This window comes from Protopterus annectens, chromosome 10.part0, assembly GCF_019279795.1.
Source record: "Protopterus annectens isolate FY-2018-M chromosome 10.part0, PAN1.0, whole genome shotgun sequence".
NCBI classification, from domain to species: Eukaryota; Metazoa; Chordata; order Ceratodontiformes; family Protopteridae; genus Protopterus; species Protopterus annectens.
Window position 1 is genome coordinate 401,744,950 of NC_056744.1, and position 15,044 is coordinate 401,759,993.

Consider the following 15,044-nt stretch of genomic DNA (forward strand, 5'->3'; position numbering starts at 1 on the left):
AATCAGTGTCACCAAACTATGTATATGGCTCAGAGTTGCTAGTAAAACTATTCAGGCATTAGTGAAGACTGGCTGTAGAGCATGGAATTTTGTGTGAATACAAGTTGTTTGATAATATGGCAAGCTCTAAATTACAGTGGCATTTATCCTGGAGACATACAGTAGCAGATCCATTGATTTGATAGGTGAAATTTTATTTGTGTTTTAAATGAGTTTACATTCTGAATAGATTTCTGTGGCATTGGGATGTGTTTCAATAGTTTAGCTGCACAATCTGAATATAGAGAGTCACCTGTATTATTATATGATTTATGATTTATTTATAGTGATTCCTGACTTTTCTCTAGAGCATAAATTATATTGGAGTTGTAGTTCTGTATTAAGTTGTTAAGGGCTGGCACTGGGCAGGTTTCTGGGTTATAGAGATGTTTGTGTATTGTAGTTATCTGAGAAAGAACTATGTGATGTGGTGTTTTCTGTTATAGTATACTGCAAATCTGTAATAATAAAACACACCACTTCCTAGCACTAATATTTTCGGATTTAGTTTTGTAGAAGTTTCTTTATAGTTGAGATGGGGATATTTTTAAGAATTTATTTTAAGAAAGAAAGTAGATGATGAAGTGGGTTGCTGGGTGGTGTTATGAGAGGTAATAGCAGGTTTGATTTTTGGATTGACAGAAATGATAAAATGTTTGTTAAAATTATTTGGTGTGCTGACTTTGGTATCATCTGGGTTTGGACATGGTTGAACTAGACTGGTTTAAGAAGGCTATTTTCAGAGGGCTAAAATGTTTTGGGATTATTAAGGTGGATTTTCTGGAGGTTGTGGAAGTATTTTTGTCTTGAATTATTTGAGGTTTTGCTTGGTTTCTCAGGTGTCTACTTAAGTTTTTTTTTTTTTTTTTTTGCAGTTTGCTAGTATTCACTGTGCCTTTTAATATTTTCTCAGCACAAGGACTGGGCCTGTTGAGTATGGACTCTAATGTAATGGAGTCCCCTTCAGCCAAAATTGGTCATTCTCATTGTTAAATGTACAAAATATGTCTCATTATTAAAGACTCTGGAGCTCAAAAGAAATTTATAGAAGAATTATGGGCATTATTATTAGGGCTATAAATTGTTCCCAAAATCAGACCATTTGGAGTGAGCAGTTTAACTAACACTCATCTTTCATCCGAGCCATGCTGATTTTCCAGTATCTTCTGACCTAACTGCGTAATGATAAAAAAGCTACATCCTCTGAGTTCAACGTTGAATTATAGACTACAGTAACGCTCCAGAGATTAGTATTTCTCGTAGGATGCCTACCCAGCTTAGCTTTTTGAGCATCACTATGTCAACTCTAACAGACTTGAAATAGTGCTACAGGTGAATTCACTTGAAGGTATCATTGGCATTAAGTGAAACAAACTTAAAAGTGAAACAGTAGTCAGTGCAGTAAAAGCAGTAAAAATACATAACAGTAGACTAGCAGGGAATGACGCCAAAGGTAGGCAACCCAGCAGTGAGTTGTATAAGTGCAAAAAGCTAGTTAACCCCAAAGAGGAAAGAAAGGGTATGTTACCTTGTAACTAATTCCTTAGTAGGAGCTAGTCTTATCAAGTGCCTCATACCTAATAGAATAGAAGATGAAATTGTATCTGGAAGTGCTTAGAGTAATAGGCTGATAGTGCCATGATACCGTGCTTTGTACAGTTAATCTGATCCCTAATGAAAAAAGAGGCTTGATAATAGAATCTCTTCCTCCTTACTTCTCTGTTTTGTGTTGTGCAGATAAGCAGAATTGTCCAAATTTATCTCTCGTATGTTTTGAAGACATGGGCAGTGGTCCATTGCTAGCAGAGTACAGAGCTGACCCATGCACCAGTCCATTATTTATAGCATGGAAGAAGTTCCTGTCAAAAATGGAATCTGCCAAAGAGGAGAGCAGTCACAGGAATGTCCCAGAGAAAAACAGCAGGAAAAGATAGCAATTGTTCCTCTTCTTACCAGAAGTATTTAACAAGAACAATTCCAGTCCAGTTCAGGTAGGCAGGTCCCAGAGCTTACTTCAGGAACAATTATGCAGGGAACATAACTCACAGAGCTTTGTGTAATTCTGTGCTTTTATATTATTTGAATAACTGAAGGACCTAACAAGTGTATTTACATGTAGATTTAGAAGGATCTGAACCTCCATTTTCTTGGTCATAAATCTGCTTATATTACCTAAACACTGCACTTCCATTTCTTTGATGGATTGATTTGATTCAGTAATTTATTTGTTCACAAGGTAAGTGGACTGGTTCAAATACACTTTTTATGCATGACCCAAGCTACAATGTAGACAAAATTAGGTATATTTGTTACGTAAAATTAGGTACATACATGTAAATGCAGATGCATTACAAGACATGTAATTGTGTAGATACAGCATAGCAATAAATACGTAATGTTATCGAAAATAATAAATAGAACACTGAGCACATTGCACATACAGCATATAGACTGTTATTGCTTACTATGTGAACATCAAAAAAAAAAAATACAGAGTACATTGTGTATGCAGAAGATTTTTTCATAAGTATAAAAGTTTAAAACTTAATCAGAGGTACAGTGAATATATTATCTGTAATAACTGCAAGTGCAAAAGATGTTTTACAAAACTTGGTTTATTTTCAGAACAGAAAGCTGAGGTAGAACTGTATCTTTATTTTATTGTTCATGTAGTTCCTCCATCCATTTCCGGAAGCAGTGAGACAGTAGCTGTGGTTGTTAATGATCCTGTACGACTGGAATGTGAAGCTCGTGGGATCCCAGCTCCCAGCCTAACTTGGCTTAAGGATGGTAGCCCAGTTTCAAGCTTCTCAGATGGACTTCAGGTATAATTTCAAGTTTAAATAGTTTGATAACAATATATTGAATGTAGTCTCGCTTCAGTGACATTTAATCACAAACGTGTAAGAGTAACAATTGCTACTCTGAATTTAAGGAGTGATTTCTAGATAACTTCAAATCCACATAATACAGTTATGAGCTAAATACTGTCACAGGTGCTCTTGGTATTCAAATTTGAATTTCTTATTTGACTGATTTAAGTTACATTCACCAAACTGCCTCTTACCTCAAATCCTTCACATTTCCTGCACCGTTATCAAATCTGTTTGAATGGTAATCTCAAGCTTCCATCCCAGCAAATGTTGTTGTCAGCCTTCCATCCAAAAAGATGGTTAGCAGACTGGATTAGTAGTGCAGAGGGATAAAGCCTGGTCTAAGATCCGAGCATCCTGAGTTTGTATAGCTCAGATGCTGGAATAGGTGAGCAGGGAAGGATAGGAGTTGAGCGGCTGTTACTATGTCATCCATCCCCATAGAAAAGAGAGGTAGGATGTTCATCGTGTTACACTGCTGCAGTCATCACACTTGGGTTATCTGCCGTCAGGCGGTCCCGCAGTCAGCCCGAGTTCCAAAGTCTTGGTCCAGCATCGGTTGCTGTTGCTTCTTCCCTGACGTCAGTGCAACAGGGGTATAAAAGAGGCAACCGACGCCATTTTCTTCAGTCTTTCTTGCTGCGCGGTGCCCGAAGCAGAAGCAGTTAGCAAGTGCCGGTCGGCCGACTCCTGAGATTTTCAAATCGAATTTCAGACCGAAGTCTTCAATAAAGCTAAGTACCCCGTTGGGGAACCTTTTCTTGCCTCAGTCCGATGTCAGAAAAAGTTAATAATTGCATTTCTTGTGGGAAGCAAATACCTCATAAGGATTTTCACTCTTATTGTATCCCTTGCCTAGGCCCAGACCACGACGTCACAGGTTGTCAGTTTTGTGCTAGGTTTAACAAAAGAACTATTAAACGTCGGTTTGATTTCGCCCGACATTATTTTGGTAGAAAATTTAATTATACCATGCCGTCAGAGCAACCGACGACCGGGATGCATAAAAAGCGCAAAGATAAGGACAGGCAGCCGAGACCCAAACCAGACACCGAGGCCTCTGCTAGGCCAGTCACCGGTTCTCCAGTTTTCAGTGAGGTGCCTACGCAGCCCCTGACGACCATTGATTTAGAACCCCAGCCTGCATCCGACTCCCAGGCGGAGATTACAGGGCCTCCAGAGCCTTTATCTTTAGGCCCTTCTGACTCCATGGCTGAAGGGGATTCCTGTGCAGTTGAAAGGCCGTCAGTTGCTGAAGGTGTCTTCAGACCGACTACTCTTACTATTAAATCCCATGCAAAACTGAAAAAGTGAGGAAGCCTGTACAGCAGTCTCCAGTGCAAGGCCCCATGCTTAAGAAACAGAATCTTAAGATGGCCGAAGACTTAATTACAGTAATCAGGGGTTCCCATCCCCCACCTGACAAAAGGCCTAGACAGGAGGAGGACTACACTTCCTCTGACCAGGTTTCCATTTCCTCAGATTCTTCTGAGGAACAGGAGCACTCTTTTCCCCCTTATGAAGACTCTGATGCTGAAGAGTCTATTCCTTCAGCATCTCCTCCAGAAGACTACTCTTTTGGGGAAACTTTACATACCATGAGGGAACATTTCCACTGGGAAGGCCAGGATTACTCTGATTCTAAGAAAAGGCTCCAAGAGTTCCTCTGACTACCCCAGCACAGACCCCTTGCTATTCCACCTGTGTTAGACATTGTGGATGATGTTTATTCAGAATCTAGCCTTAAACCAGATTCATTACCTCCTGCCCCAGCCAAACCAGTCAGATACTACAGAGTCCCTGACTCACATAAATTCCTATATAAAAGTCCTGTTGCTGATCCAGAAACCATTTCCCAGGGTCCCAAAGGGGTTAAGGCCTCTATTGCTAAAAATCCTGTACCGTATGAAAGGGATTCTAGAGCACTAGACAGATGGGGAAAGAAAGTATATACCTCAGCTACTCTAGCTATGAGGGCCTTAAATTGCCAGTTTCACATGCTGAAATATCAACAATATTTGATGTCTCAAAACAAAAAATGAGCACATATACAGAGCAGCCTGATTACAAGGAAATGCAAGATTTGTTGCATGCAGCAGAACAAGTGGGAAAACATACTTTGCAATGTGGATTTGATTCATTGGAAGCTTCTTGCAGAGCAGCTGTAACAGGGTCAGTCATTCGTAGGCATGCTTGGTTAAAAGAACAAACTTTACTTGATGTTAAAGCAAAGTTATTGGATGCACCCTTACAGCAGGATGTTTTATTTGGTGTGAAAGCAGAAGAGGTTTAAAAGAAAATGGAGGATAAAGCAAAATCTATGCAGACAGTCAAGGATTTTTTACAGATTCAACCCCCTCGTTTCAGCAGAAATTGGCCAACCAAAAACTGGTCCTTTCCAACTTCTGACAGACAACAGAGGGGCAAATACAGACGCCTAAGGGGCAGAGGTCAGCCACAAGGCTCTTACAAGCCACGGCAATGGGGTGCCACAACCCAGAAAGGAGGAGAGGACAGGTCTCAAACTATCAGAAGACAAACACAATGACTTACCCCTCAGACTGCCAAGCAAATCACTCTTGGCAGCTCCCTTGGGAGGAAAAGTTGCACTTTTTGCAGACAATTGGCACATCATCACAAAAGACAAATGGGTCCTAAATATTGTAACTCAAGGATACAGGTTCCACTTTCACAGTTTACCAAGGATAAAAGGAATGCCAAACCTGCCATCAAATCAATGGGCAGAGGCTCAAAGACAAATTACAGCACTCATGGACATGAGAGCCATTCAACAGGTTCCTACACAGGAGCAAGGACAAGGATTTTACTCAAGACTCTTTCTGGTTCCCCGAAAGGACACAGCCTGGAGACACATTCTGGACCTTTCAATTCTAAACACATACCTGGAAGTACCCAAATTCAAGATGCTCACACTACAGCAGCAGCTTCTTCCCATGCTGGGCAAGAAGGCTTGGCTAGTAACGTTGGACCTCAAGGAGGCATACCTGCATGTCCCTATCAGACAAAATTGCATTAGATACCTCCAATTTATAGCAGGTACAACTCATTACCAATTCTCTGCACTGCCCTTTGGCTTATCTACTGCGCCCAGGGTCTTCACAAAATGCCTGGCACCAGTAATTGCATACTGCAGACGAAGAGGAATCCAAATATATCCATGCCTGGACGACTGCCTTATTCAAGCAGACAGCAAGGACATTCTTTTAAAACATATGGCGTTTGTAAAAAACTTACTAAGTTGCCTAGGGTACACAGTAAACGAAAAGAAGTCAAAACTAGTGCCCTCACAAGACATAATATTCCTGGGTGCCAGCTTAAATACAACGGCCCAGATGGCTTATCTCACGCCAGACAAGCAAGGACAACTGACTCAGTACTTCAAAATGATGGCAACAAAGACCCAACTCCCTGCAAGAAAATTCTGCAGGCCTTGGGATTCATGGCATCTTGCATACTACTAATACCATATGCCAAACTGTATATGAGGAAATTACAATGGTACCTGAAAAGCGTATGGACTCAACACAGCCACAGCTTGGAAACAATAATACCACTAATTCCCTGCCTTCAACAGGAGTTTCTATGGTGGGCTCAGGCATGTCACCTCAACAAGGGTCAGCCTTTCACCTTGCCCACAGCTAGGCAAACAATGACAACAGATGCATCGGATTACGCCTGGGGAGCACACATGGCAGGACAGTGTATTCAGGGCAAATGGACTGCAGATCAAATGCACCTCCACATCAATCAAAAAGAGATGCTAGCTGTACAAAATGCCCTAACAGCTTTCAAGGACCTCCTACATCCAGGACAACTTCTAATAAAGACGGACAACACCACAGTGATGTGGTACATAAACAAACAAGGGGGCACACATTCCTACCCCCTATGCAGGCAAGCAATGACCTTGTGGAACACAGCACTGACCTACCAAGTTCAACTACAGGCACAATTCCTGCCAGGAAAGAAGAATACATTGGCAGACGAACTAAGCAGAAATATCATGGATCCGCACGAGTGGAAACTAGACCCACAAGTATTCACAATGATAACTCAAAAATGGAGTAGCCCAGACCTAGATCTGTTTGCCTCCCCCCAAAACTACCAACTGTGAAAGTTTTGCACAAGGACATACCACACACTAGCTTGGAAACTGGACGCCCTCTCATTCAGTTGGAAACCACTAACAGTGTATGCCTTTCCTCCACTGCCTCTTCTGGCAAAGGTGCTGCTAAAAGCCAGATAAATTTGGCTGCATGGCAGATTATCTAAACAACCAGTCAACACTTCTCTCTACAGCTGTTATGGATGTCATTCTGGAGGCCAGGAGACCCAGCACCAGGAAAGCCTACTCAGACAAATGGAAAAGATTCTGCGCCTGGAACCAGGCTAAAGGCCAAAATCCTCTTGTCCCAAATATTCCTCAGATTCTGCAATATTTAACTGAGATGTTGCACAAAGGCCTTTCCTTTTCATTTATAAAGATCCACGCTTCAACTATTTCAGCTCATTACAACACGGATCCTCCTATTTTTTCACATCCATTATTAAGACAGTACCTCAGAGGGGCTAAGAACATAAGACTGCCCCGAAGAGCACCAACACCAACTTGGGACCTCAATTTTGTTTTGGAAAAACTTACACTACCGCCCTTCGAGCCAGCTTTTTCAGCTGATTTACAGTTTTTATCATGGAAAACTGCCCTGCTGCTGGCAATAACTTCAGCACGAAGAGTCTCAGAGCTACAGGCCCTAATGGCAGTGGAGCCTTTCATCATTTTTCATCAAGACAGAGTCTCTTTACGAACTAACCCTTCCTTTATGCCAAAGGTAGTATCCAGTGTGGCTCTAAACCAAACCATTCATTTACCCACGTTTTATCCAAACCCCTGAGAATAGAGGGGAAAGGCTCCTACACTCTTTGAACATTCACAGGCAATTACGTTTCTACTTGGATAAAACAAAGGTTTTCAGAAAATCTGACCAGCTCTTTGTATCCTATGCTGCAGGATCTCAAGGAAAGCCTATATCAGAACAGACCATTTCAAAATGGATAGGACATTGTATCCGTTTCTGCTACACACACCATGGGAAACCTGTACCTGGTAACATTAGACCTCATTCCACCAGGGCTACAGCAACATCAGCAGCCTTCCTCAGAGGGGTACCAACCAAGGATATTTTGGAAGCTGCAACTTGGAGTTCAGTGCACACCTTCACCAAGCACTACCACTTACCTCTATACTCAAAAACCAGAGCTGGCTTTGCCACTGCAGTTTTGCAGGGCCTACTAGCTTCTCCAAACCCTGTTTAGTACCAACCGCCCAGCCATAGCTTTGGGATTCAACCAGAGTGTGATGACTGCAGCAGTGTAACACGATGAACATAGTACAGTTTTGTACCTACCATAAATGTAGATGTTCGAGTGTTCACACTGCTGCAGTCCAGGTTACCCTCCCACCTTCCCCTCTTCTTACCTGGGTTTTATCGATAGCTGCCTGTTTATACAATCTCTAAGATGTATTTCTATATGGTGTATTTGCTTATAGCTGTAGCTGTTGTTTTCTACTTATGTAATTTACTTAGGATTATGTATTGCCTTCCTATTTGGGGGCACCTGACATCTGGGGCAAGAAAAACTGAAGAAAATAGCGTCGGCTGCCTCTTTTATACCCCTGTCACACTGACGTCAGGGAAGAAGCGACAGCAACCGATGCCGGACCAAGACTTTGGAACTCGGGCCGACTGCGGAACCGCCTGACGGCAGATAACCCAAGTGTGATGTCTGCAGCAGTGTGAACACTCGAACATCTACATTTATGGTAGGTACAAAACTGTACTTTCTGCTGGTTGCCAGCATGTAAGCAGAGGCCTGGCCTGGGTGGGATTGGTGTTCCCAAGCTAGTGAGTGTAGTATTCATTAGAATGGAGATGGGAGCATGATCACTTATGGGAAATATCTGAGGATCTGCAGTGACATTAGTGCTCACATCAGCCACTTGGAACAGGGTAAGGCCTCACAAAGAAATGCCATCATTGCCAGGATGTCAGCAAGACCACAACCTCCATGCTTGCTTACCTGATAGCTCCTCTGATTGTCTCTTACCTTCGTACTGGGAACTTTCCAGTGGCAGCAAAATGAATGCTGGCCTGCAGGCTCAAATGGAAAAGGAACATAGAAAAGGTATATGGTTAGCAGTATTAAATGCAGTTTAATTTCAAAAATAACATGCTTTGTTTATTTGTTAACAAAGATAGAACACTGATCCATGTGGACCTTTTGAGGTTCAGCCTGGGTTAAAAGAAGTTAATATATATGATGAATAAGCAAACAGTCATGGTAGTTTTTTAGTGAGAATAAACAACATGTTATTTGCAGTTTGTCTTAATGTAGTAAGAAGATCAAAAGTCTTAAATGTAGTTTTACTGTTTACAGTATATGCAACAGTTTTAGTTAAAACTGAGGAAAGCAGGTAGGCCAGAGGGAATAATATAAAGAATGGGTACAGACAGGAAAATGATTAGCAGGAAGGAAGGATGAAGGTTAAGAAGGTGGAAGAGAAGGAAGTAATAGAAGAGAGTAAGGGGATATCAGTTGTTTGATATGATCAGGTAAACAGGGAGCTGGTGGGTAAGATTTGATATAGTTTGTATTTTAGGTGATCCCTCATTTTTGTAGAAAATCTGGTTAACTAAGCAGTGATTGAAAGTAAGTTCTTATATTCACAGTCATAGCTATGTGACAGTTGATTCCTTCTCATGGAGTAGTTTTATCAGTATTTAATAAATGGTAATTGTGAGGTGATTCAGCCCCCTCCCCTTAATTATATATTACTAAATCCTCATCTGAAGACCAGACTTCTCTGGTACATACAATCTAACTACTAGACTGTCTAGTGGAAATTTCAGAAGTACTTTACACCATAAGGTATGATTTCACTAGCACCACCTATAAGAACATGTGGATTATACCATGACCCCCATTAATATTCCAAAACGTGCACGCTGATTGGTCAGCGTGCATGTTGTAAATTGACTTGTACTAATGGAAAGGTCTGGTCACCCGGACTTTTTCCATTTGTATAAGTCTTTCTTAAAACACTGTCTCGCTATGTTAAAGGAGTTTAACATAGCGAGATAGATTTAAAAAAAGCAACGGAGATCTCCGTTGCTTTTTTTAAAGCTGTCTCTCTATGTTAAACTCCTTTAACATAGCGAGACAGTGTGTAAAAAGCAACAGAGATCTTGCTTTCTCCGTTGCTTTTTTTTTAAACCTGTCTCACTATGTTAAATGGGTTTAACATAGCGAGACAGCTTTAAAATAAGCAACGGAAATCTCCGTTGCTTATTTTAAAGCTGTCTCGTTATGTTAAACCCATTTAACATAGCAAAACTATTTGTAAAAAGCAACGGAAATCTTGCTTTCTCCGTTGCTTTTTTCAAAACTGTCTCGCTATGTTAAATGGGTTTAACATAGCGAGACAGCTTTAAAATAAGCAATGGAGATTCTCCGTTGCTTTTTTTAAAGCTGTCTCACTATGTTAAACCCATTTAACTTAGCGAAACAGTAAAAAGCAATGGAGATCTTGTTTTCTCCGTTGCTTTTGCCCACAGCTCTGATGTACTGCGTAGACATATGCATGCGCAGTACGTCAGAACTGCCGCAGAATACCAGACAGCTGCGGAAGGGCAGCAAAGAGGCATTATACAATGCCATTATTTAAGAAAAGTAATTATTTTTTTTCTTAAATAATGTCATTATAATAATAACGCCTGGTGTGGGTAATGCTGATTTACCCACCGTTGGCTTTGTTTGGCCACTCGGGCTTCGCCCTCGTGACCAAACCATGCCAACCGTGGGTAAATCCAGCATTACCCACACCCAGGCGTGGGTTATTGCTATAATATATTACTTATTCAGACTGTAAAGTTCCTAGTGCCCCCCCCACCCTTAGTCTTCATGCTTACCGTAGTTCAGACTGTTCTTTGATGCAGGCCTCAGTTATTCCACCATAAAGGCTCATGTTGTAATCCCTTTGATCTTCCATAAGTTGGTGGAAGGCAGAATTTCAGTTTCGAAGCAGCTGATGAAGCCTTGTTTAAAGGAAACTCTTGACCTTGGGATCCCCTGTGAAGAGCATGTCTTCACCATGAATGTTAATTCCAGTGTTAACAAGATTTTCCATCTGCCTTTGAGCTAACTATGTTTGTGAACTTGAACATTATTTTTGAAAATAATGTTTCTGCTGGATCTAACCTTCACTACTCTAAATCTCTGTGCATGAAGTTACATAACTCTCAGTGCTTGTTAAAAAGAATAATAATTATTGTAAATTATAAAAGTATACATTCAGAACATTATCTGAAGCCATCTGAAGCGACCTAATTGTAACTTCAAAGTACAGAGTTTAGAAATGTCTTTCCAATCAGAATTACACTAAACTAAAGCTTTCTGCACTAATAATGATACAAACAACTTAACTCACTGTAAACTGTACTTGTGCTTAAAATGCAAATATTGGAAACTGCTACTCTCTACAAGCTATGAATATATTTTTTTCTGTTGTATAAACTGTCAGATTGAAATGTACTGCTGGGAGGCCTGATTTTTGTTTATTTATTTCAATTTGATAACTATGTAAGTAAAATGGTTGGCAGACCCTTTCTGCCACGAACTGGGCACTATAGTGCAAGACACATACACGGCATACAGTAATAAACTAAAGACAATTCATTTATACGCTATTTACAATTATAAATGCAAGTGATATTATTATGTGCAGTATGTACAACTAAAGAATGCATTCAACTGGTGGTCATTTGTTAAAAGTATATCTTTACAAGAAAAATGTAGCTACAGCATGAGATGCAAGGACTAACCATTGTCACTGAAGCAAGAGCATCTGGTGTCCTTAAACAGTTGATGCTCAACTAACACATTGACTTACTGGAATTCAGGTAGTAGTACCCTGCTACCCTGCACTGGAAGTCTACCAAAGCTCAGAGCCCCTCCCACCGCCTGTCTATGGGTGTGATGGACCAATCACCTGGCAGTACAGGGAGTGGCTTGCAGATCTACAAAGAGGACCTATTCTGTTTTGTAGTGCCATTTAAAACAGAGTGAGAAGGTCACACTGAAAAAACAATCAGTAAAATCTAAATGAAATCTCCAGCCAAGCTAGAACTTCCAATGAGTGACCTTCCAAACCTCCCGTGACAGAGGCACATGGGATATATGTAAATGACCCTTATGAACATCAGGTGTTTCAGCTATATGGCGATTCTGATTGCCCATGACTTTTACGTTTGAAGTCATTTTAATGGACAATTTCAGGCCAATAAAGCCAAACCCCACTAGCTATGGATATGCATATTTCGGCCTTGTTATGACCTCATCAGCATAGCCCAAGCAGAGTGTTTGACTAAGCATAAGAAACACAGGGTTGTAGTGCCATAGTACAAGAAGGATCTCTTGGAAGACTGCTCTATACACTGGATCTCTTCAGCTGTTGAGCTCAGATAAGAAACTCTTTGGGGTTTTATTTCCTCACTCTGCTTTTCCATCAGTACTTGGATCATATATTCTACTGCTGTAACTGTTTTTTTTTCTGATTTGGAAACTTTGTGTATGCTAGGTTTTTACTTTGCCTGCACAGTATAAGGCTTATACTATTTATTATAAGCTGAATGTTGTTTTCTGGGAATTTGTATTGATTTAAATGTGTTTTATGGCCATTTGTGAATGTTTAACTGAGTTTTTTGTACTAAGGCTATTTTTCTACAGTTCCTGTCATTACCTTGTGCTTCTTGAGCCATGAAGTAATCTTGCCTGCTGTTTCTGTTGATCAAAAACTTAATTTGGAAGTTTTAACAGGAAAACTTGATGTTATGACAGTTTTTTTTTCCTTTGGTGTTAGGATTATTTGAGGTGATTACAGCATTAAAAGATTGTTTCATTTAAATTGTGATTTTGGCACAATTTTATGTTAAACATTTATGATAATATTTTTCATTTTCTTTTAGAGGATGAAACACCAGATGTGGTGACCTTTCCTGTTTAATTCCAATATTGGAGGATGCTTTTAAGAAAGCTTGTAATTATCCTGTGCTGATTGAGTCTCTGCCTAAAAAAGTGTTTAAAATATTCAGGGTGTGCTCGACCATACCTGGCATCTAAGCCCCCTTGTCTGCAGACTCTTCTTCTGTGTTCCCAGAGACCATTGCAAATAAAAAGACATGTTTATCAAACCCAGTTCCTCAAGATAAACTAGGCAAGTTGCTAGAAAAAAGTTGGCATGGTAGCTTTTAAAGTATTTAACTGCGGATGTTTTATGTATACGTTTGTGTTGATGTATATGTATAGTTCACATGAGCTTGCAGAATGTTACATGGCAAGCAGAAAGCCTATGTGAAACAAATTGTTTCCAGTGTTTCTCAAGAGTCTAAACATGCCTTAAAAGGTACCTTGAAGGGGGCTGATACTGTTTATAGAAATTCTTGGTTGCACAGCAAAACTTTTCTTATGAGTTAAAAAAATGAGGTTGTGGATTCTCCACTTGATTCTGATTGTGTGTTTGGACACCAGCTAGTCATATCCTAAAACACTGGGGTGACAGAGATAAGCTGATGCAAGGGGTGTCAAAAATGTTCCATATTCCCATTTTTTCCCCAATAAGCAAGATAGTTTTTGGTGGTCCAACAAACAGAAGTCCCAGCCAAACAAAAAACAAGACACCAAAAAGAAGTAACAGGATTAGAACTCTGCCCAACTTAACAAGAAGGATTTCATACCCAAAAAGGATAATCACCTTTCCAGTGTATGACTATACAGAGGCTCTGCACTTGTCATTCCCATCCGGGTATCCTGTCTCAAAAGGTAGCTCTCATCAAGGTGGCCTGGCCATCAGTGGTTTCCGACAAATGGATGCTCAACATCATGGGCAGAGGTTATAGGTGACAGTGGAAGGAACATCTGCCTACATTCAGGGGGATTTCCCCCTCACCCACCAGACCAGACTTTGTTATTCATTCCAATATTCTGATACATGCTGGACTCAGGAGTTATAGAGCCAGTTCCTCCCAGGGAGAGAATGAAAAGTGTCTACTCCAGAATTTTCCTGGCCCCCAGAAAAGAGCTGTCTTGTAGACCAGTGTTGGACATATCTTTATCAAGGTCCCCAAGTTCAAGATGCTCACCTTGCAGATAGTGCCTTATCTTCTGCCAGACCACTGCTTTATCGTGACCCTAGACTTGAAGGATGCATGTTATTATATCCCCATTGCTGTTCACTTCAGGAGATATCTGAGATTTGTTGTGTCTGATTCACAATATCCGTTCTCTGCATAGCCCTATAGGGTGTCCACTGCACCTTGAGTGTTTACAAAATGCCTGACTCCAGCAGTAGCTCACTGCTGGACTCTTGGCATTGACATTTTTCCTTACTTGGATGACTTGCTGATCTGTGCAGAGTCTGAATCTAGGTATTTGGAATAGCTGTAAAAGGTCTCTACCTTACTCCCCCATCTAAGGTTCATTTTGATCCTATGGGAGTCATGCCTAACATCCTGTCAAAGACTTGTCTTCCAGGAGTGCTTAACTGACACTGACAAAAGAATAGTCATTCTTCCAGAAGACATGGTATGGTCCTACCAGATGACATTTCAGGAATTCTCCAGCAGAAACACCACCTCAGCAAGACAATTCTTAAAATCTGCAAGACTGATGGCATCCATGATTTTCATGATACCACTGTCCCGTATCCAGATAAAGAAACTTCAGTGGTATGTATGATGTTGTTGGATCCAGTACTTAACATTCTCTGGTAGCCCATTTGCCAGTGCTGGACTTCATCAGATGAGAGTTACAGAGGTGGAGAGGGCAGTTGATTATTAACCCAGGTCTTCCCTTTTCCCACCTGTTCCAGCATAATCTGTCCAGGCAGATTCATCTGACTTTGCTTGGGGAGCTGTGTCAGTGGGAGTGAAAGTACAGGCCACTTCGAGGCCCAAGAATGCACAGAAGCACATCAGAATCAAGGAAACATCAGTGGTGATCCACACCTTGAAATTCCTTCCCCACCCATGGACTGTAGACCTTCTTCTTGTGCTTACA

At 40.8% G+C, this 15,044-nt stretch overlaps 1 protein-coding gene across 1 annotated transcript in view; it reads left to right on the forward strand.

Moving 5' to 3' along the window:
- HMCN1 (hemicentin 1) overlaps positions 1-15,044 on the forward strand; it is a 5,606,893-nt gene that overhangs the window by 3,315,174 nt on the left and 2,276,675 nt on the right. Inside the window, exon 39 of the mRNA XM_044085314.1 lies at positions 2,713-2,864. Within this exon, the coding sequence (XP_043941249.1) occupies positions 2,713-2,864 (152 nt within the window). The remainder of the gene's footprint in view (positions 1-2,712; positions 2,865-15,044) is intronic.